Source organism: Xiphias gladius, chromosome 14, assembly GCF_016859285.1.
Source record: "Xiphias gladius isolate SHS-SW01 ecotype Sanya breed wild chromosome 14, ASM1685928v1, whole genome shotgun sequence".
NCBI classification, from domain to species: domain Eukaryota; kingdom Metazoa; phylum Chordata; class Actinopteri; order Istiophoriformes; family Xiphiidae; genus Xiphias; species Xiphias gladius.
In genome coordinates this window covers 13,279,567-13,299,922 of record NC_053413.1, presented here as the reverse complement: position 1 = coordinate 13,299,922, position 20,356 = coordinate 13,279,567, and the positions used below count along the sequence as shown (strand labels likewise).

At 40.4% G+C, this 20,356-nt stretch overlaps 3 protein-coding genes across 5 annotated transcripts in view; all 3 read left to right on the top strand.

The window, feature by feature from the left end:
* kcnab1b (potassium voltage-gated channel, shaker-related subfamily, beta member 1 b) overlaps positions 1-5,052 on the top strand; it is a 37,192-nt gene extending 32,140 nt beyond the window's left edge. For all 3 annotated transcript variants that reach the window (XM_040143250.1, XM_040143252.1, XM_040143251.1), the window contains 6 exons: positions 2,126-2,211; positions 2,884-3,004; positions 3,099-3,193; positions 3,334-3,454; positions 3,619-3,707; positions 3,815-5,052. In XM_040143250.1, the coding sequence (XP_039999184.1) occupies positions 2,126-2,211; positions 2,884-3,004; positions 3,099-3,193; positions 3,334-3,454; positions 3,619-3,707; positions 3,815-3,904 (602 nt within the window). In that variant the 3' untranslated portion in view covers positions 3,905-5,052. The remainder of the gene's footprint in view (positions 1-2,125; positions 2,212-2,883; positions 3,005-3,098; positions 3,194-3,333; positions 3,455-3,618; positions 3,708-3,814) is intronic.
* A 472-nt stretch (positions 5,053-5,524) lies between these two features.
* pask (PAS domain containing serine/threonine kinase) lies at positions 5,525-16,343 on the top strand. The gene is made up of 21 exons (XM_040143249.1): positions 5,525-5,874; positions 6,041-6,268; positions 6,540-6,769; positions 6,874-7,044; positions 7,183-7,317; positions 7,538-7,672; positions 7,878-8,139; positions 8,955-9,136; positions 9,226-9,349; positions 9,696-9,867; positions 11,607-11,827; positions 12,106-12,235; positions 12,729-13,315; positions 13,428-13,570; positions 13,692-13,859; positions 13,988-14,113; positions 14,219-14,353; positions 14,463-14,662; positions 14,977-15,110; positions 15,251-15,403; positions 15,610-16,343. Exons 2-21 carry the CDS (start codon positions 6,064-6,066, stop codon positions 15,777-15,779), a joined length of 3,783 nt encoding a protein of 1,260 aa, XP_039999183.1. The 5' UTR covers positions 5,525-5,874; positions 6,041-6,063; the 3' UTR covers positions 15,780-16,343.
* A 501-nt stretch (positions 16,344-16,844) lies between these two features.
* mterf4 (mitochondrial transcription termination factor 4) lies at positions 16,845-19,574 on the top strand. Its single transcript, XM_040143253.1, has 4 exons — positions 16,845-16,978; positions 17,314-17,752; positions 17,890-18,074; positions 19,089-19,574. The coding sequence occupies exons 1-4, from the start codon at positions 16,952-16,954 to the stop codon at positions 19,473-19,475; spliced, it is 1,038 nt and encodes a 345-aa protein (XP_039999187.1). The 5' UTR covers positions 16,845-16,951; the 3' UTR covers positions 19,476-19,574.
* The last annotated feature ends 782 nt before the right edge of the window (positions 19,575-20,356 follow it).

Here is a 20,356-nt window from a genome sequence, read left to right as displayed (position 1 = left end):
GGCATATTGCTGCTGTGAGAGGACTAGAGGACTTAAGGACAGGCTGATAATACTGGCTAGCAGCCAGGCAGTTTGCAAATTTGCAATAGTGAGCCTCATGCATTTAATACACAAATTCTACAGAATTTTACCCTCATTTCATGCATGAGCTCACATAGTTAATTAGCTGTGTCAATATGAAACATCAAGTGATTAGTTCTGAACAATATTTTATATACAGTATTTGATAATTGTGTGTGCACAGACAAAATTACTAAACAACATGGTCGTGTTTCAGCATCTTCAGGAAAGCATGCAACATAACTAAGACTTTCTTGTATGTGCCAATAAATAGTGAACCAAAGGAAAAGTTAGATATTGTGGGAAATGTGCTTTGCGCTTTCTGGCCGAGAGTTACATGAAAACACTGATAAACTCTCATGTCTGTATGCTAAATATGATGCTAGAAACCGGTTAGCTTAGCATGGCATTAAAACTTGAAGCTTGGAAAACAACATGCTCATCAACGAGCTTTCGAGATTATAGTAGGTCAATTTTATTACCTTTGGACAGAGCCAGACGAGCTGTTTCTCCTGTTTCTGGCCTTTGTGATAAACTAGGCTAACTTGCTGCCGGTTGTAGCCTCATGTTCACTGTGCAGATTTGGGAGTGGTAGGGATCTTCTCATCTGAATTGTACACATATCTCATTATAATACAGTACATGTTGTTCATACATGCACATGTAGCCATGTGCACGTGCCAACAACTTTACCCACATCATTGCCCTCCTTGAAAAGTTGCAGTGGGTTTTTGTGAGTGTGGTGTTGATGGTGTTCGTTAGAAATCTCACGTGATCACTAGGCTCAGTGTGACTACGGCCTTGTGGAAAGAAACTTTATTTTAAGACTAGCAGGGATGTTTGGTGTGAATCACATTGTCATCCTTCCCTCCCGGCATTGAGGTGGATTATTCATATATTCACAAACTCTTTACGAACTGTTTATGCCTCCAAGGTTCCTACTTGGTTCAAAATTTTTCCTTCTGTCCTTAACACCCCCCCCCCCCCCCCCCTTTGAGCAGATGTACTGTTATTTCTCTACCCTCCCACCTGCTTCACCCACACGCACACTTTTTCTCTGTCTCACTGAGCTACATTTTGGTCCAGAGAGAGATACTGATGAAAAGGAATTGCTCTTTTTTTAATCATACTCGGCTGCGGTCTCATCTCTTCACTCTCATTTTCACTCTCCTCGCTTAATATTTTGCATCCACAGTTTGCATTGTGGTAATGTAGCAGATATTTCATTAATGCACGCAAAGCGCAATTACGAACTAAAGCAATTACAGACTAAAGCAAGCACAAAGATTACTTTATCACCTTGTTATTGTTTTTCTTCAGTAATTACAGAGTTTGCGCACACCATACAACAGACACCAATTCAAAATAACTGGTAAATAATCGCTGTATTTCCTCCTATTGGAGATGTCCTTGTTTAAAGACTCCTTTGAGAAAGAACTTCAAAGTGGTTGTTATTAAATACAAGTTAGCTAATCCACTATTCCCCCCACCATTACTTCCCTGGTGCATTCTAAAGCACAAATACACAAACCACTAAAGGCGACTGTGGCTGACTTCAGCCTCTTCAGTTGTAATTTTCTATGGTTTGTTCAGCTGTACAAGCAACATTTTGCCAAGGTTAGCTGAATCTTCTCATTTAACCCCTGCAGCATTTGGCCAAGTTAATTAGTGTCACCCCAGAAAACTATTCCTGCTTACGCGAGTTTAAATGGAGCATTCGTTTTTAACAAAGAGGCTGAATACATGTCAAAGATACACTTCCTGGAAGTGGCAGTTTAACCAAAGGCTTGTTTTTAAAGCTCTTGAAGTTCTCTTTAAACCTTCTTCAAGTATTTTTAAATATTTTTTTTATTCTATGATGAAAAATGCCATCTGAATCTAATTCTCTTGTAATTTTTGTGACTACAACATGAAAACAATGTAAGTTAAGAGTTAAGATGTTGCAAGTCATCAGTTGAGTTATGAAAATGGTCCTCCTGCATGTCATATGAAAGTTGAAATTGTGGCGCCATCCGCTGTTCAATTAACGACAATGTGTCTGCTCTTTGATATTTTAATTTTACAGAGATAGTGAGAGCAATGACACATGTGATCAACCAGGGGATGGCCATGTATTGGGGGACATCACGGTGGTCCGCCATGGAGATTATGGTGAGTGATGGAAAAAGTCTTTGTTCATCTCATAACAAGCAATATGAGACCGACTCTGCTCAAAAAAGGCTTCCTGTGACAAATAGTTCTTAGGAAACTGTGCTCTATTCAGAGCTTTTGGGCCATATATTGATATTTATTAATTTTTGTTGTCATATTGTTGGAACTTTTTTTACTACTATGACACATATATTTTCTGTCTAAGGTAGCACTACAAAGCAATTACACACTCAGACATCTTCCTGAGTGATTTCAGAAAAATGGGAAAATGCAGTTAAATGTGACAGCTCCAGTTTAGTCTCATATTACTCTATGGTGCAATATAATGTGATAACATCCGCTAGTCAATTTGCAAAGAGATTTCCTATGGATAAACATATATTTAAGTTCATGTACAATGAAATACAGTACATTGATAGATCTTCTGAAGATATCCATTTTGCCCTCACTACTGAAGCTATCCACACTGTAAAAGACTTCCCATATTCTTTATACTGTAAAAAAGGAACGATGAAATCCAAAATGAGCTCATATGTTTAAACTCTACCTGCCATATACAGAAGTGGGAAAAGAATAAGAAGAAAATCTTTTATAATAAAGTTCGGTGTTTGCACATGTTTCCTAATCTCTTAAACATGCCTTTCTTTTTATTCCCTCTTCACATTCAATCAGGAGGCATACTCTGTGGCCAGGCAGTTTAATCTAATTCCACCTGTATGTGAGCAGGCTGAATACCATTTCTTTCAGAGGGAAAAAGTGGAAACTCAGCTACCAGAACTCTACCATAAGATCGGTAAGTCTATAGTGAATTCAAGCTTTATTTGAAAAGATTTGACGCTGTGATAGATTTTGTATCCTGTTGCTAAGCGGTGTTTTTTCTATCTCAGGTGTGGGTGTGGTCTCTTGGTCCCCTCTGGCCTGTGGAATCATCACTGGAAAGTATGAGAACGGCGTCCCAGAATCCTCCAGAGCCTCAATGAAGGTACAAATTAAATTTCAGTAGACCACCCGTCTAGTGCTATATGTTTTAACTCTTTCACGCATATCCAGGTACTACAACCACATAACATAATCTGAATTTGAGGTGTAATTCTAATTCTTACACTTTTACTGCTCCTCTAGCCATACCAGTGGTTGAGGGAGAAAATAATGAGTGAAGATGGGAGAAAACAACAAGCCAAGCTAAAGGAACTGGCTCATATCGCGGAGAAGCTCGGATGTACTTTGCCACAGCTAGCCATAGGTAAGGGACAATGTGAACACCCCATGGCCCTCAACTTTCCATTCCTGTGAAAGCAAACAAAGACAATGTTGCACATTAGCAGAGTCATTGTTTCACTACATACTGTCTGATACCTTGATACCACAATAACAAATGTAAAAACTCCTCCTATCCCCTATCTTTAGCCTGGTGCCTGAGGAACGAGGGAGTGAGCTCAGTGCTGCTGGGATCCTCCAATCCGAATCAACTAACAGAGAATCTAGGAGCCATTCAGGTATAAAGATCCTTTCCTAGGCCTGGGTTTACTGAATAATTATGCCATTATGTGGTCTAGTCAAACACCACTGATCGTGTGCTCTTCCTTTGTTTCGTGCACCACAGGTAATTCCAAAGATGACTGCAGGCATTGCCTCAGAGGTTGATCATATTCTGGGAAATCGTCCTCACAGTAAAAGGGACTACCACCATTAGGATGAAACCCCTTTTATTGAACTATGCTTCAAAAGCTTATCAAAGCTCACTTTTCACAGCCATGGCACCATAAACGTGTGCCCAACTTTGCTCGTGTGCGCGTAAGACTGTGTGTTTGACTGTGTAAAGTGTTCCGCTTGGCTCCTTGTCTGTATGAAGATCAACCGGTACTCATTATTGTAAAGTGAGTTACTTGACAAAGCATGCATGCTACAGCTATAGCAGCCAGCCACCGGACTCAGTCTGAACAACAGTTAGAGGATCCAGCAGGATGACTTCTGGAGTGAAAGTCTCCCCACAAATTCAAAGAAGCAAAAGATTACATTTTTGAGAAATAACTCTTGCTCAAATTACGTCTGTGAGTATGAGTATCGATGCTTTAAGTAAAGAAAACTTTACAGGCACTTACTACGGCAAAAAGCATCACATAAAGTCATGGCAGTGCAATAAGTACACAACAAAAAGATGTTCCAGAAATCTATGTTACTAGATGTTTGTGATGTGATGAAAAAAAACAATGATGATGTGTGTAATTGGGCCTGGTCTCAGCAGACTGGATGATATGCTAACACTCCCCATTGCAGCTGGAGCTGACCCATCAACGTGATTAATTGTTTCAGTGCTGGAAGAACCGAAATTCTGCTCAAAATGTTGTCGCTTACACCAAGAGAGCTAAGTTAAGCTAAAATATGTTTCAAAACATCTGTATTGACTGTTATATATTTTTCCTTATTAAGCAGCTATGTCAGAATGAGCTTTTCATTTCATTGTCTTTTGTTTTTCAAAAGTACAGCATAGTGTACCCTCCTGTTGAGCCCCTTGAACAACTTTGTATTTGGACTATGCCGGACTTTCTGTCAGTGATGCTGATGATGTCTGATTCACTTAATTTCGATCTGTGTTGTGGCTAAAACGTTTGTCTTGTCACAGTTGGGGAGATCATCCTCCTACGGAGGAGCTTGTGAAGTTAACAAATATTAGCCATGTAGCTAATGAAGAGACTCAGTAAAAAACAAACAAACAAACAAAAAAACATATGGGTCCCTGCAGTCATTGCACTTGGAACACACCGAATCCTTTCCCAACTTCTCCCTGATGCCAGTTTTACATAATGGGATTATCTTTCTTATGTTCTGTCTGTTCATGTGTTTTGGTGTTATTCATTAGATTTGTACATACAAATAAAGAGCATATAATTCTCATGTGATATGTTTTAAAGATCTATAGTAATTTTCTATTAATCCTATGGATGCCTTCTTTTTTTTTTTTAACCCAGTACAACAAATTAAATTATATAGCCTAGCTAATGTAAACTTATTGTTTGCTAAGTTAGACTGTAAACTCCAGCAAAAGTCTGTGACTTTAAAAAAAATTGTTGGGGTTCGGTTGTGTTTTGGTGTTTCGTGATAAAATAATGTATGAGTTATTTATTTGATATGTGAAAAATGCTTACATATGAGACATGTTCCTCATTCATTTCATTGTATATTTTTTGCTCTCGTGATACTGTTTCCATAGAAACAAAGGCGGGCGTTTCCGGCGAGTTATCCAATGAGCTTTTACTGCTTGACGCCTGATATTTGATTGGCTACAGGCGACTTCATCCAATCGTCAACTCGCCTGGCGCTCGAAACCCGCGGTTTACAAAAACTACAGCTGGACGAGGTGAAATCTTAATAATCGCAATAAAACTGCTTTCGCTCAAGACTGACCTGTTGGGATGGTGTCGAAATACTGCTAACGCTACGGTAACGTCAAAAATCTTGATAAAGTCGTTCTAAATTGCAGCAGCAGCAAACCCTGTTATTTCAGGAACAAACACACGGCGGCATTTTGTGTGTGGTAACAATAGCAGCAAAGTTAGCAGATGGCTTGCTAGCCTGGTAGCGCGGGGGAGGTAACGTTACCTTGTCAACCAGCGTCAACTGAAATCGCTGTGCCTGTTATCTGTACCTTTCTACGACTTTGAGGTGAGTACTGCATCGGACTTCATCCTCAAATTAAACGCTAGTACATGAGCAACTCAAAGGCAATCAATATAATAGTGTCTACCCGAGTCTGCTCTAATCAGCTAACATGTCAGTTCACACTATTATTACGATGCTGGAACCTATAACCTGTCTATATCATTTCCAGTCCTAGCTGGATAACCAACAGCAATGTCGCTGTCGTCTGAGGCTCGTTTTGGGGCGAGCCAACGCATCAGAATTAAAGGAGACACTATTTGTGTGGTTCCCCACCTCTCCTCTGATCTCCTGGAAGATGACTTTGACCTGAATAAGTCCTACCCATACGCCCAGAGACCGCTGTACAAGCGGAGACTTTTGGCATTGCATCGTCGTTATTGTCCTGGTTCCTTGACAGGTAAGTATAACGTGGCACATACAGGCCACTGGCCTTGCAAAATAAGCCACTGTTTAGGTTGTAATTGTGAGTAGAGCTGAAATGATTAATCAGTCGACACACGAACAGTTCTGATCATCAATGACAAGCTATTTGAGGATGTCACCTTGTGCTAATACCAAAATAATTGTTAGTGGCAGCCTTAATTGTGAGGATAAGGGTGGGAGAAAGTGATGTTTAATTTTTTTGGGTGTTTTGTTTTTTTAAATCTATCCCCATTTATTGCTTACAGGTGAACGTTTGGATGTTTGCAGTTCTGTCGCAGCAAGAAACCACCAAATCTCTAGCTTACACCCTGGCTCCCACGTTTCTGCTGTCTGCCTGCCACACCCATCCACTATGTCAGAGACAGAGGAAAGCCTGTTCTGTCAGCTAACCTCTGGAAACTTTGGCCTGTCGGGATCTCCATCCCTCCTCAACCCAAACAAAGTCATTCTAACTGTCGACCATAAAACCAGAGAGGTACTGTCCATGCACTTAATGTGAGCAGTGGCAGCTGAGTAGAACTGGTCAAACAATAAAGCAACTAGAGCATACCCTGTAAATGTTTTATGTTCATATTTCAGATTTTGTCAGCAAATGAACAGGCCTGCAAACTGTTTGAGTGCACCACTAATGAGCTGATTGGAAGAAAGCTGTCCTGTTTCTTGAAGAAAACCAGTCAGGTCCTGGAACAAGCATTGGAAGAGGATTTTCCGCTAGTGGATGGAACTCTTACAGCTGTTTCTGGAAAAGTGGTATGAAATATGCTGACTAAAAAACTCTGAGCTACTATTCAGACAAATGTCTTTAATTTCCTACACCACCACTGCAAGAATCTGTCTGTGTATAATATATAATAGTTTGTTTTGTGTGTTTAATACTTTTTTCTGTAGATGGATGCTGTGACACTATCTGGAGAGGTGCCAGTGTCAGTGTGTACCCACAAACTGTCACAAAATGAAGAGCACTCGCTTGTCCTGATGGAAAATGTAGAACGATTATCAGCCTTTCTCTCCTTTTCACAAGATGTATGTACATCATTATTTAGCAGCCTTAGTAGTGGGATTTTTCTTTGCTTTTTGGCAACATTTCCAATGAGTTCCAGCTTTCCTGTCTTTTGAAAAAATGATTTTAAAACTTAATGGTATTACTCTTTTCCCATCTTCAGTTATATCCTACTTGGTAAAATATTTCAGTTTTCTAACCCATTAAAACAATTGTTTGTAACACTTTTGTTGTCATTTCTAGGGCAGCATCTTAACCTGTGACTTGGCATTTGCCTATCTCCATGGATACCACCATCCCGAGGAGTTAAAAGGGGTGTCTGTTAAGGAGCTAATCCCCTCTTTACAAATCCCTCTCCACAGTAATGCATTGCCCAAAGTAAGCACACTTTACGACCGAAATTGTACCACTCAGCTAAGGAAAGCTCCCTTTCTTAAGCTTTGCTTATAAGTTTCTGTTTGCCAATGTGCTTGTTAGACAGTTCAGGAACACACAGAAAAGAAATTATATCCCACAACGTTTGAAGATCAGGTATTTCTTTAAGTCTGCCATGTTTTTCTTTGCTTTTCCTTCCTTCTTTTAGATGCTGAGGTTTCAGAGAGAATGGGGTAAAAGCAGAGGGGGGGCGTCAGTCCCATTGTGTATCAAACTTCAGGGGGCAGTACTATGTGGAAAACCTCAGCACCATAACAATGGGACTGGTTTGACCTGCCAAACAGATAGTTTTGAAAGATCAGATGCACAGGACAAGCAGCCTTACTCCTCTCTCGCCTCCCCTGTGTACAAGACAGAAGCCTCACACTCTGAAAACCGTGAGCAACCTCATGGAAAAGAGCAGTCCTCTGGTAAGTTGTTTAGTTTGATGTTAAGACTAAACTGGTACCTATGGCTAGGTCACAGAGGGATTAAAAACACACTCAGTGGTATTTTGAGAAGACTGGTGCATAATCCATCATGTTGTATTCCTGCCCAAATATTTTGCAGTATAAGACTCCAGACTTTATATGAAAAATATGCAGAGGATAGATTAAAGAAACAGTTACATCCTGGTGGAAAAGTAATAAAAATCTGTTGTAATTGACAAGCATGGCTAAGAGTCAAATGCTAGTTATCAAAGTTAGTAAAGTTATTTAATGCTAGGAGAAATCTTAACAAGTCATGCCAAGGAATGCCAAAACATAACTGCATCAACAAATGGGTGGGAGTTGAAATTAGACCAACGTAAAGGAATATCATTGTTATACACAACACTGTTGTTGTCCAGTGAAAAACGTGCATTTCCAAATTAATTCAAAATGTTTAAAAACCCATTGGAGTAATTGAAAACTGCAAGTCACAAGACTGTTAAAAGGCTTTGGGTTTTGTTTTTGGTATTTTGTTTTTTGTTGTTGTTTTTTTTAGCTCATGAAACTGACAGTTTGGAGATACATGGTTTTCACAGAATAGTAACAGAGGAGTTGCTAAATAGATATGCACACAACGTTTAGGAACTAGTGTTTAATTTATTTCCCTTTTAAGTGTTTCAGTAGGCAAAACAATTACTGTAGGTTAAGACTATGTACTATATGTACACTGAAGAACTTGTTCACCAAATCTTGTAATTGAGTAGACTTACTGTTAGCTAATTGTGCATCTTCAACATGTGTCTGGACTCTCAAAGAGGGCAAAGTGGACAGCAGTTTCATCTCCCCAAGCCCTGCACTTGAGTACACTGGAACAGTTTGGGTGTTTGCTCCTCTGAGTGGTCTCCTCCTGCTCCGCTCGGATGGCTCCATCTCCAGCATCCAACACCACCTGGCCCTCAGTCTGTTTGGCTACAGCAAGGAGGAGCTGTTAGGAAAGGTTAGTTAACATGCCCAGCTGAACAGGGCTGTTTGAATTGAGGTCCGAGCCAACCCTTACTTCTGTCACGGCTGCTTTGTCATCAACAGAGTGTCACTTTCCTGATTCCTGGTTTTTATGGATGGATGTCAGACATAAAGGCCTGTCCATTCCCTGATTCTCAAGTAGCGGCTGGTACAAGTACAGCCTCATCCAGAGTATCAGGAAAATGCGGTGAGCATTTATATCTGTATTTATATCTATATCTATATTTGTGATGTGTACAAGTTGGTATAGTGTCACAACCTACTTGTTGCGATTAGTCTTAAGTGTTATCTGTGTGGTAAAATAACATATATGGGTGATATAAAAAAATATGTGATGTGTCATATCTGTCTGACCGCACATTTTGTTTTATTTTTTTTCCCTAAATGCTCCTCACAATGGTTTCTTACTCTGTTCTTTTACTCCGATTTTATTACCGTTGTATGTTTTTAAATTATTATTTTGTCTGGTCATACAATACTACTTGTTTACACTGTGTGTAATTTAATCATTTGCTTCCTTCTCTCAATCTTAGATCCGTCCTCACTGGTGGCTGGAGATATGGCCATGGTGCATCAGGCTGTCATGGAAAGAACCTCAACAGGGAGAGGCAGGATCTTCACTGGAACCAGCACCAGGCTGGATAAACAGGGCAGCGCTTTGTCAACTCTTTCCCCTCCTGCAGTCACCTCTACACGTGTGGTTATGTAAGTAAACGTCCCTGTGGGCTTGTTGACATATGCCACCTGCTTGTTTTATGCTCAAGAACTCAATGACTGTGTTTGACGAGGGTGATAAACTTCTTGAATGTGAGCATGTTTAACTTGGACAGGTTGCATGCTAGCAGACATTAGAATTAATAATAGACAGAACTTGGGCTTGTTGTTTTTTCTCAAAAATGGACAGACAACAGCTTCTGTAGCAGCATCTAGTCACTTAATAGCCCAGGACAACATGTATATCTAATGAGCTTTGCAGTAAACCTGGGAAACAGCAACTCTGTTGTCAAGCCTGATACCCTTTCTGTGTATCGAACCAGCCAGTAGACACTTTTTAATTTACAACTTTCCCTCAACAAATAAGCTTTTACATTAGTTTATTTTTGTCTTTTTTTATTTTTTTTTCTAGGCCGTGTTTTTCTAAACTTTTAGGATCAGGGTTATTTAGCTGTTGCAGTCAGGGATCAGCATAGTTTCACCACATAATATAATAAGATAATGACTGTGACACTGGAAGTTGAAGATCTTGGAATTTGGATTTACAATGTATTAAAAGTCCTCTCTTTTGCCATCTGTTGGACAAATGATGTCATAGCATGTTTGGTTTGAAGATAGTACTGTTTTTCAGATTTAGTGACAGATAAGAAAGACTAACATCAAGGGCTTAAAAGACAGTATGTGTGTGTTCCTACCTGGAAATACATGGAATGATGGACCAGATCTGTAGAGAAATATTACAATGGCATTGCTGTAGTGTTGTATAAGTTATGTCATTTAGTTTATGAGTCAGTTCAGTATTACAGTGTTAATAAAATCTCCCTTGCATTTCCATGAATGACACATAATTAACTTCCTCCAACAGTTATGCGGTACATTATTGGTTAATAACTGTCTATATCACAAGACAGACTACAGTAAGAGATTTTAATACTCTTAAAACTCTTCACTCTCCTGTTACGAATAAAAAAAAAAAAAGTAAGATCTAGCAGCCCTGAGACAAGATCAAACTGAGCCCCTCTGGGAGACAATGTCAGCTTCAAAAAATGCTCCTACAACTTGATATTGGCTTTTTTACAGCTATACTTGCAGTTATTGAATGATTTTTGTGTAGTTCTGATTGAATAATGATCATTAAATGTGAAATTCACAATAGATTTTTATTGTCTGTTGCATGTATCCTGTCTCTCCAGCAAGGAAAAAGAAATCTTGAGGGACTTATTCATATCAAATGACTAATGCAGAAAACAAAAACGGCTTCTTGAAAGTTGGAAATCTAAGAATGTGCTGATTATAAGCAACAAGATATCTGTGAGAGGTTTTAAAATTCATTCAATACACGCACATGTCTCCAATCAAGAACAGATGAGTGAGCTAGTAGCAGTTTCTATAATGCCAACTTCTACTTTCAAATGTTTTGATGTAATATCTTGTTTTCTGATTAATTTAATTTATTTGAAAGACCCAATGACAGCAATAATCGTGCATTCTTTGTGATTCCGTGATCTATAATCACAGTGTGCTAACACAACACTTTGGCTGTAGAGCTTAAAAAAAGTAGACCGATACCTCGAACCCACACCACCCTAATGAAGCACTATAAAGTGCGAGAGCAATTGCATATCATGCATACGCTTTTCCATCATTATTCCCCTAAAAATCCAGCACCAGATTATTTTAAGATTTTTTTTTCCTCCCAGAATTTTGCCTTTATAGTATGACCATTACAGGGCCGACGACACTATGGAGCTGATGGAGGAGGCGGCCCAGGTTGCCCCCTGCAGTAGCCAGCTAAACAGTGCAGATACCACTCAGGCACTCCTCAAGACATTTGCCTGGGTTGAACCTCCAGAAGAAGGCGACTGCTGCCGGGTTCTCGCCGAACCACCGCACTGTAACCTAGAACAGCAGGTTCAGAAAAAACAGCAGCCTGCCATTGAGATTATCCCAGGTGAGATTATCTCCAGGTAGACAACCAAACTGTAGTAGTTTTTCTTTTTTTTTTTTTTTATACGATGTTTAATTTGTACTTCTGCCTTGCAACTCAGAAACTAAACTGCAGAACTACAGTACATTTTGGAATGAGTACTGAAACTCTTACCGCAGAGGAAAATTACCACAACATTCTGCACAACATGCTTACAGTGATCAACAGCATTAAAGGAGCTGTCTTTAAGAAACTGCATTGAGCATGTTTCAGTGTTTTTTGTTTTTTGTTTCCCTGTTTAGACACTCCCAATCACAGAGGACATGCTGTTGGCAGGGTGGGTGGCACCTCCCCTGATAGAGGCAAAGACCACCAGTCATGTGCCTCTGTCCTCCAAGACTCCAGCTTTGAGGTCATCTCAATGGAGAGCAGGTGAGGGGACAAACTGCGATTCTTTGTCTTAAAAGACATTGCATTCATCACATTTTTAGTACTAAATATACAACTGGCTATAACCTTATTTGCATTTAAATATCATCTAACATCTAATTATTAAGACAGTCCATCTTTTATGTCAGTTAGCAAGGCTAAAAGACAAGGAGAAATTAGCAGTGCTTCAAGTGCTACATCACTGAAAAAATTATTTTTCATAACATCCATTTGTACAGAACTGCTTTTCATTTGTATCTTTTACAGGCAAAGTAGCCTGAAGTAGCTCATAATTTACAGCTATCTGGCTGTGATGTGATATGCCAGTTTGAGATTGGACAGGGAACTGACAACATTCTTCAGCAATGTTCACATTTTCCCACTGCCTTTTGATTAGAATAATACAATCGGATGCGTTTGTTCGGAAAAGATTTGCCAATCTAGTGCTGAAGTCTGTTGTTCTTCGTAATCAATTTGTTGAAACTCAATTTCCCAGGTCTTCTTCTGGCTTCTGTGAAAAGTTTGCCGGTCATGGTGGTTCTGACCCAGACCAAGCAGAGGAGTCTCGCTCGGCACACATAGTGAACTCAGCCAGCTGCTTCTTGGATCTCAACAGCAATGGTGATCTGGTGACCCGGGCCCTTGCTGACCTAGATCTGAGTGGTAGTATAGAGCTGCTCAGTGGCGGAGGGTACAACGATGACAACCAACACTCCATGACATCCTGCGATACAGCCGAGCTCCTGCGGACACCCTCCCCATGTGGGATAGGGTCTGACCAGGAGGCAGAGCCCGTGGCGACTGGGGGCACTGCTGTGGAGGTCAGAAATAGCACAAGTGAAGAATTAGAAAAGGACCTAGTTGAGCAGGATCAGTGGGCAGCTCTCTCTTCAATTCATAAAGGAAAAAACGAGGAGTTCTGCATGCAAATGAATGGTGGAATTCAGTCGATAACAGACATTCCTGCTACATCTACACCTAAGAAACAGAAGGTAAATGGACAGGCCCTTTCCTCAGACACTACAGAGATACTGGAGGGGCGATTTGAAGGAAGCGCATACCACAGAGATGGCACAAGAGTAGGTTGGTAAAAAGACAGTGTTCACTGTTATTCTGTTTCCCTCCATAAAAATCAACAGATATTCTTACGTAAAGCAAATAGACTATTAACAGTATCTTTTTTTGTTCTCCTCAGATGTGCAGTGTGACGTGTGCAGGACTAACCTCCCTGATGGAAGCTCTATGTTCTGTGTGTGGATGAGTAGGCCTGGCCAGCAGGGGACAGTATTGCAAACAGATCGATCGCTGCACAACCAATCAGGAGCCAGTCTAGGAGAGGTCAGTGGCAGTAAAGATCTTAAGTAATAAGTTAGTATGATACATAACATTTCTTTATCAAAGTTTTGAATGTTTTGTTCTGCTTCCAACTCATTCATCATTTACTAATTTCTTCCCTCAGAGGATTGGTGAAGCCAGTCATGGAGAGGCATTACGCTCCACCATGGACCTAGAGCAGTCTCGAGCCTGTGATGGGCAGTTTGAAGAAGAGTACCAGCCACTTAAAGCCGTGGGTAAAGGAGCCTTTGGTTTTGTCTGGAAGGCATTAAGGCGCTGCGATGGACAAGAAGTAAGAATATTTATTAATGCCAAATCATACCATTCCTATATAAGCAGCAGTTTCTGTGTAGAAGGGTAGATCAAGCAGTTAAGTTTGTGATGACATGGCCTCTTTACCAGATTTTCAAAAATTTACAGGTGATAGTCAAGTTCATCAGTAAGGCCAGGATAGTGAGTGACTGCTGGGTAGATGACCCCATGCTGGGAAGAGTCAGCCAAGAGATCGCCATACTGACACGAGTTCAGCACCACAACATTGTCAAGGTAACGGGGTTGTCACATCAGAAGACTTAAGTCACAAGGTTTCCGAAACATTTGTTTCTAATATTAAATTCATTTGCTCTGCATCGTTCATGTATGTGCCACTAGGTTCTGGAGGTTTTTGAGAATGGGAGTTACTTCCAGATGGTGATGGAGAAACACGGAGATGGTTTGGACCTTTTTGAATTCATTGACATGCAGCCAAGGCTGGATGAGCCCCTGGCCAGCTACATCTTTAGACAGGTATTTACATGGATTAAAAAATTTCATTTGACAGGGGAGTGGGGTCTGAAATGTGAAGTGAAGTGTTCATTTGCTCCTTGTTAAACTGGAGGTTCTTTCATTTTCTCAGCTGGTGGCAGCTGTCTTCTATCTGAGGACTAAGAACATCCTTCACAGGGACATAAAAGATGAGAACATCATCATCGACAAGTGTTTCCACATTCGACTTATAGACTTCGGCTCTGCTGCCATGATGGCTCCTGGAAAGCGCTTTTACAATTTCTGTGGCACACTGGAGTACTGCTCCCCAGAGGTACTTCGGGGAAATCCGTGAGTATATAATGCCTGTTAATGACACGTGGTGTTTGTTCCTCATAGGAAATTTGATAACAGTCCAGTTGTATTGACAGTTGAGGTTAAAAGGGGAATAACTATCCTGCTTGCTCAAATCATTAAACCTGACAACAGAATCTAGGTCAGAGCACTGTTTCAGTCCTGTATTCCTTTTATGACCAATTAAACTTAATGATGTACAGTTAAACACTAAAGTTTTAAGGATATGCCCATCGTTAAATCATATTATCACCATATCACAAAGCTTATTTTAATTATCGTTTGTCTACTTGTTGGTTTTTTTTCTGTAGCTATGAGGGTCCAGAGCTGGAGATGTGGTCTCTGGGGGTTTTGCTCTACACTCTGCTATTCAGTGAGAACCCCTTCTGTGATGTGGGGGAGATCCTGGATGCCAAACTCAAGCCCCCATTCCCCCTCTCTCCAGGTATACTGCTGTTCTTTGCTTTTGGCTGAAAATAGTTTTTCTCTAACATTATCATTGGCTGTCACAGAGAGTCAACATTTCTGTTTCCAAAAACATTTTTTGCAACTCAGCACTGAAATTTCTCTTATTCATTCTTTCAGAGCTCAACGGTGTGTTGTGTGGGCTGCTGCACCCTGATCCTGCTCAGAGAACAACTCTCGACCAGTTGCTGCTGCAGTCCTGGATCAGCCAGCCCATTTCCCTGGCGGAGTACAGCTGGACAGAGGTGGTTCCTGCAACTATTGTGAGCTATTGTGAGTATTCTTCACAACTAGACTGACTATGGCCAACGATGTTTTTTACTTCAGATGTGATGAGATTCCAACTGTCACACCAGCAATGACTTTTTATTGTCTTTCCTGCACTTCCTGAATTTTAGAGGTTTTAGAATTTGTATACTCTGTTGTGTTCTTAGCTGTCAAGAGGAATGACAATGAAGTAGACTCTCTTCTTTTGACAGGCTCACCACAGCACCAAGAGTCCAGTCCTACAGTTTATGATAGGCAAGGCTTGTTTCCAGATCATGGTGATGAAACTCTGCCGGAGGAGGAAGATGAGGAAGATGAGGATGAGAGGATGTCAATGGTTGCCCTGGAGACTGAGCTCCAGAAGTACCTCCATGAGGACTAAAGACTGAATTTAAAGGGGGGGGGGTTAAAGCATCGGTCCAACATTTTATTTGAAGCAGTGCAAAGAGGACATGAAGTGCAAAATAAGAAAAGGGAAGCTTATTTTAGTCCAAGGCCATAATCAAACACTATTATGTCTAGAGTAGAGTCTTATGGAGACAAATGCACCATTGCCTTAATGAAGTATATACAGTTTGCTACCAAGTGTAATGAGCATCATTGCCAAGGTGTTTGGTTGTGAAAAAGTACTTGTGGAAATATTTGTGATAGCAATGTGCAACACAGGAATGCAAAAGCGTCCTCATGTACATACTAACATCTTTTTTTTCCTTTTTATTTAATCTATTTTATTTATTCTTTAGATTTTGGAAATATTTTATTTATCTAAATCATAGTAATGATTCAGAGGGATCCAGCATTGCCACCAAAATTCACATGACCACAAACAATATCTGTTCTCTGTTCATGATTTTATTCTCAAATGTTTTTATTCCCAATTGTAAGTATATTTACAATATTTTATCTATTTATTTTTATACATTAATAAATATTTTACCACAAACTTGTTCTTTTTATATTTTTCAAGGTACTAATTGAGGAATTGACTGTTACTGAACTATTTTGTGTGTGTGTGTGCCATGCAAACATTGTTAATTTTTGGAATTTAGAATTATTTATTTATTTATTTGTTTTTCTTCTGACTGGTAAATAACGTATAACTGACTGGCTAATTGTTGCTGTGTATATTTCTAAAGTGGATTTCATTTGTCAGCTGGGTTAGTAGGCTTGTCTTTATTCTTTATATCATCATGAGTAAAAACACGTAATGGCCTCGTTAGTAACTTGAACAAGCGAATTATTTTCCTATGTAAAAAATCCAATAGGTTTGAGTTATTTACGGTATCTGCATCAGCTGCAGAGTAATTCGAAAGAACAGGCCACCTAAATATTTCCATTCATTCCAGTCACGCTTAAAATACTGAAACATAAAAAGAGTCGGACCAGTCTTCCTTTTATAGTATAACGTGTGAGTGTAACTCGCTCAAAGAAACCCATGGCTGACGTGAAGACACATCGGGAGGGATATCAAAACACTTGACCGGACCGGAACCTTTGTCCTCGATACCCTACGTTAAAGCGGAAGGGACGAGAACATATGTACGACGGACCAGCATGGGGACCGCCGTGGCAGCGCGTCAGGTGAACCAGAGAGCGAGGGAATGTTCTCACTTATGTTATGTTAAGCCACTGGACGTGTTATGTAACGTTAATGAGTCGCATACTTCAAAAGTGTCGCAGAAACGACTGACAGTAATTGCCATACAGCCTATTGACCGTGATGTTTGCTAACTTGAGCTAACGAAAGCACAGCTAAGGTCGCAACTCTCTTCTGTTAATTTCTCCTCTGTATTTGCTCCACAGCCCAAACAGTGACCTTTGTCCTGTTCTGAGTGTTCAGCATAGTTCAACAGCTGGAACTAAATCGGGAACATAAGTACTGACAATGTTTTATAGCCATATTTCCTTTTCTATAGGTTCTCCGGTGGGCTGTGAGGAGAGCCGCCTCCTCTCTACTCAGTCCGCTTCAGTTAGGGAGATGCCACCCCCAGCCTCAATGCGTCGGGTGCGGATTGTTCTGTTCCTCCACCAGCCAGAGTACTCTGCAGTCAACGCAACACAACTATAAACTCAGTCCTGTATCTGAGAAACCAGTCACAGAGCTGTCCCCGCAGTCCTTAGTTGATATGGGGTTCACAGACACCCAGGCAGAGCAGATATATGAGGCTGTGTCCAGAATCAGAGGAAAGAGCCCTGCCAAACATGCTCTGTCCACTCTCTCAGTTCTGTTCATCTTGGGGCTCAATCCGTCAAGTGTGCTGAAGCTGCTGCAGAAATGTCCTGAACTGTACACTGTCAAGGAATCGCAGCTTCAGCAGCGCATAGGCATCCTGCGGAAACTAGGTTTAGTCGAAGGTGAGATCATCATCTTTGTGCAGCGCAGTTTATCCTAACATTGTAGAAGCATTTTTTTTTTTCGTGACCAGAGTACTTGATATGTACTGGGTGCTCTAAATTTTAAGGCATTATAATCACCTTATATCTCCCCATAGGCAGTCTTCAGAGAGTTGTGGCCCATTACCCCCAGATCCTGACTGTGCCTGTGAAGACAATAAAACATGTGACGGTGTTTCTCAGAGAGAAGTGCCTGTTTACTGCCCAGCAGGTCACAAACATCCTCAGAGACAGTCCGGGCGTACTACTGGAGGATCTGGGTCAGGTGGAGTACAAGTTTCAGGTCAGCAAGTAAACTAAACAAAAAAGGAATGAGACCGTACTGAAGCGAAAAATGTTGATTAAGCAATTTGTAGATCAACAGAATGTTATTATCCGACAGTTCTGATAATTGCTTTAGTAATATATGGAACAAATTAATAACAAACCTATGAGGATTGACAACAAAAATGAACTGAACTTCCATCTTGAGGCGGGACACAGTTCCCAGTGGTAAATTGCTTTTCCCATGGTAAACAGATGCAGATTTACTGGCTTCCTCAAACTGTTACCCAATATCATATCAAAGGCCACAGTAGCTGTAAAAGACAACACCCTTGCAGCGGGCTTTCTGGTCACGTAGGCTGCGTCCCAGTTTCGACTAATTTTCGTAGTACACTGTTTTTTTTCTCCAGTATACAAGAAATTATACATTCTTTTTGCACTAGCAGGAAATGATATAAGAGTTGCACTGACAGATGTCAATCACACTACAGCTTTTCTGTTTCACCACCATCCACAGCTTGGTTTCAGCTGTGGGCAGGTCCTCCATTGCTTTTGTGCATTGCATTTTGGGACAAGAGTGTGTAAATTAATAACACGCAGACATGAAGGGCTTTTTTAGTCTCCATTTTTTCCCGTGTGAGCCCACTCCAAATTCAAAAACTTTTAAGAATTATTGTGTATGGAAACAGTACACAACTGTAGTTCTCCGTCTGGTGGCTATATTAGAACTCCACAGCTCTGAGGCAACAGAGGGTGTGAACAGATTACAGTGTTTTGTTATGACTTGGAGGTCTCTACAGAATGGAACTGCTATTAGCCTGGGAACTTACCATTTAGCCAGTGATAATCTGATCTGTTTTATATCCAGATAATATTTTGTCATATCTGCTGAGTAACCTTGTACTGTCTCCCAAAAAGTAAATTGAATTTGCTTTCAGACTTGTAATGTAATTAAACATATGCTTGAAATATTTTTTTGTAGCTTTAAAATGTCAGTTGTAATAGCATGTATTATTTATCCATCCTTCAACAGTACGTCTACTTTCGAATGGGTGTCAAACAAGCGGAGATGATGAAGTCCAGGCTGTTCCGATTCACTTTAGACGAGGTTCGCTGCCGACACTGTTTTCTGGAGCGGAGAGGTCTGTACCAAACCCCAGACAAGAAAGGACAGACGATCATCATCAACCCTAAACTGGACACCATCCTTAACGTTGACCAGGACACCTTCCTCACAGCGGTTGCAAAGGCGTCAGCGGAGGAGTATGAAGTCTTTCAGAGACTTATGGCAAGAGAATGGCAGGAACAGGAGAAGGAGTATGGCAGCATTGAAGCCGATAGTGATGACGATGAGGAAGACGATGATGAAGAAGATGAGATAGGAGGCAAGAGTGGATACAGGAAGAGAAGAAAGAAATGACTGGTGGAGGGACAGAGAACTGAAAAATAACTTAAAGGAAATTAACTGATTAAATTACATATCTGATGGTAAACGAAGCAATAAAATGTTTCCATTTAACTGTTTGTTGAAGTCAGGTTTATCATTAATTGATATAGAATATTCTTATCTAAAACACACATAGAAAAATAAGGTTGGGGTTATTTCTGCCTGGCGTGTTCTCCTTTGAATGTACGCATGATAGCAACAGATCGAACTGAGTGAACCCTCTGGTTTGGAGTTGACTTGGTGTTTAATTGGCCTCATACACTCACTGTATATGAATGAGTTACAACTGTCAGGTATGAACATGTTAAACGTTTCTCCCATATCCTTTTTCCGCCATCAAAAAGTTTTTTGACTTTCCTTAAGTGACCCTTTAAGTTAAAGTAATTTTGAATTGCCACGATGCTTGGTGCAGGGATATTAAGAAGGAAATGTGAAAACTCAACGGTTTTCATATGCGTTCCTTTGATAAAATCAGATTTAAAACCTCTTGGGTATAAAACACTGAAAAAGCAACAACCCTGCGGAGCAGCTAAGAGGATGAAAAGCTCCACCCCGTTACTAAGTTACGGCAAAGTGGCTTCAGCTTTCTCCATCCCTATATTATCTGTATGAGTCAACAAAGAGTGCATCAGATAAGGCCAGTGGGTGAGAGAAGTCGTACAAAGCACCCATTGATTTACAGGAGCACTGAGCCTAATGGATGTGCAACACAGAAAGGTTTTTGTGTTCTGGAGAGCAGGTAAGAAAGCTCACCTTTGGCCAATCAATAATTTGTCAATAGGTGTGTCTGTGCATCATTTGAACAGAACCAAGTGATTTTATGTTTTTGTCTCTGTGTTTGGGGGGGGGGGCAA